Source organism: Papilio xuthus, unplaced genomic scaffold (genome assembly GCF_000836235.2).
Source record: "Papilio xuthus unplaced genomic scaffold, Pxut_1.1 DF828711.1, whole genome shotgun sequence".
Lineage (NCBI taxonomy): Eukaryota > Metazoa > Arthropoda > Insecta > Lepidoptera > Papilionidae > Papilio > Papilio xuthus.
The window spans coordinates 1-1,220 of NW_013529938.1; the positions used below are offsets into that span (position 1 = coordinate 1).

Here is a 1,220-nt window from a genome sequence, read left to right on the forward strand (position 1 = left end):
GTAAAACACATAAAAGACTGTAGTTCCTATCTTTATATAACAATTCTAATGCCTGCAAAAAATTATTACGGGTTTTGCTTTACGTTACTTGTCAAATAATTTATCAATTTACTTTGTTAGTAAGAAGGTGATTAATAATAGTCGTACCTTTATTTGTAGTGCTTGATTCTCCATATATCTAAAGTAACCCTTCTGGTACATCATGTCGACTGTTACATTTTTATCTTTTGCGATGTAAAAATCTTTCTTTTGCGTAATTTTCGGGTCAAAAGGTCTCAACCAATTACCCTGCAATTTAATAATAATATAAAATTACAACTAACCTCAAAAACTTACTTTTATCAATTTTCTTTAAGAGTGTTACTTTTTTCAGTGCCATCCTCAATCAGGAATGGTGACCACTGGTGCACATTATTTACTTACCTTGAAGTAAATAGCATTTACCAAAACCAATCGTGTCAATTCGCTCAACAAACTTTCGTCGACAAGATTTGGTATTAGACCATTTGTTTGGGCACTGACCTGAAATTTATTATTAATATTTTAGAGGTCGTTGTTTGTTACAATGGTGATTTTGTTTTCTAAATTGGACACAGTTGTCTCTGTAAGTCGTACATACCCAATCGTTAATAGCTTTTGCTGCTGCCGCCCTCTGACTGAAGTCTAAATTTTCTGCTTTAGCATCAAAGTACACTTCTGTGTCTCGTTTGAATGCATCACTCAATTCAAATTGTTTATTGGCATATATTTTTTGGGCTAAATTCAATGTTACATTCTTAGGTAATTTGAAATTATCCAAAAGTCTTCTCATCCCTTGACGAATCTGTTAAAAAGATTCTATTAATTTGTAAGAAATGATTTTAATAGTAATTTCAATTATGTTTTGTAATGAACTATCAAATACCTCATCCTTATTAGTGACATTCAGTACATTTGTTATTTGCGCAAATGACTTCCCAATTGTGTATAATGCAAGTTCTGCTAGTGGTATCAGCACGGAAAATGGTGATGCTATGAAACTTTCTTTAGGATTTTCATTTGTTTTGAACTGTAAATTAATAAATTCTTATTTAAACATCATATTTCATAGCAGTAGTAATAATAATAAAATCTATGGTCTCCGCAACTCACAATTTGTTGCTCACTTTCAATACTACATCATCTTATCTGAATTTGACACGAGATTTTTTTATAAACTAAGTACTTAACCAACTTACTCA

At 31.0% G+C, this 1,220-nt stretch overlaps 1 protein-coding gene across 1 annotated transcript; it reads right to left on the reverse strand.

Annotated features, from left to right (window-relative positions):
- Positions 1-3: 3 nt before the first annotated feature.
- Positions 4-1,065, reverse strand: LOC106128745 (antichymotrypsin-2-like; the record flags this gene model as incomplete). Its single annotated transcript, XM_013327203.1, has 5 exons — positions 4-52; positions 148-288; positions 424-522; positions 620-823; positions 905-1,065. Coding segments are annotated over 5 exons (654 nt in total), but the record flags the coding sequence as incomplete, so codon positions are not given.
- Between the last annotated feature and the right edge of the window lie 155 nt (positions 1,066-1,220).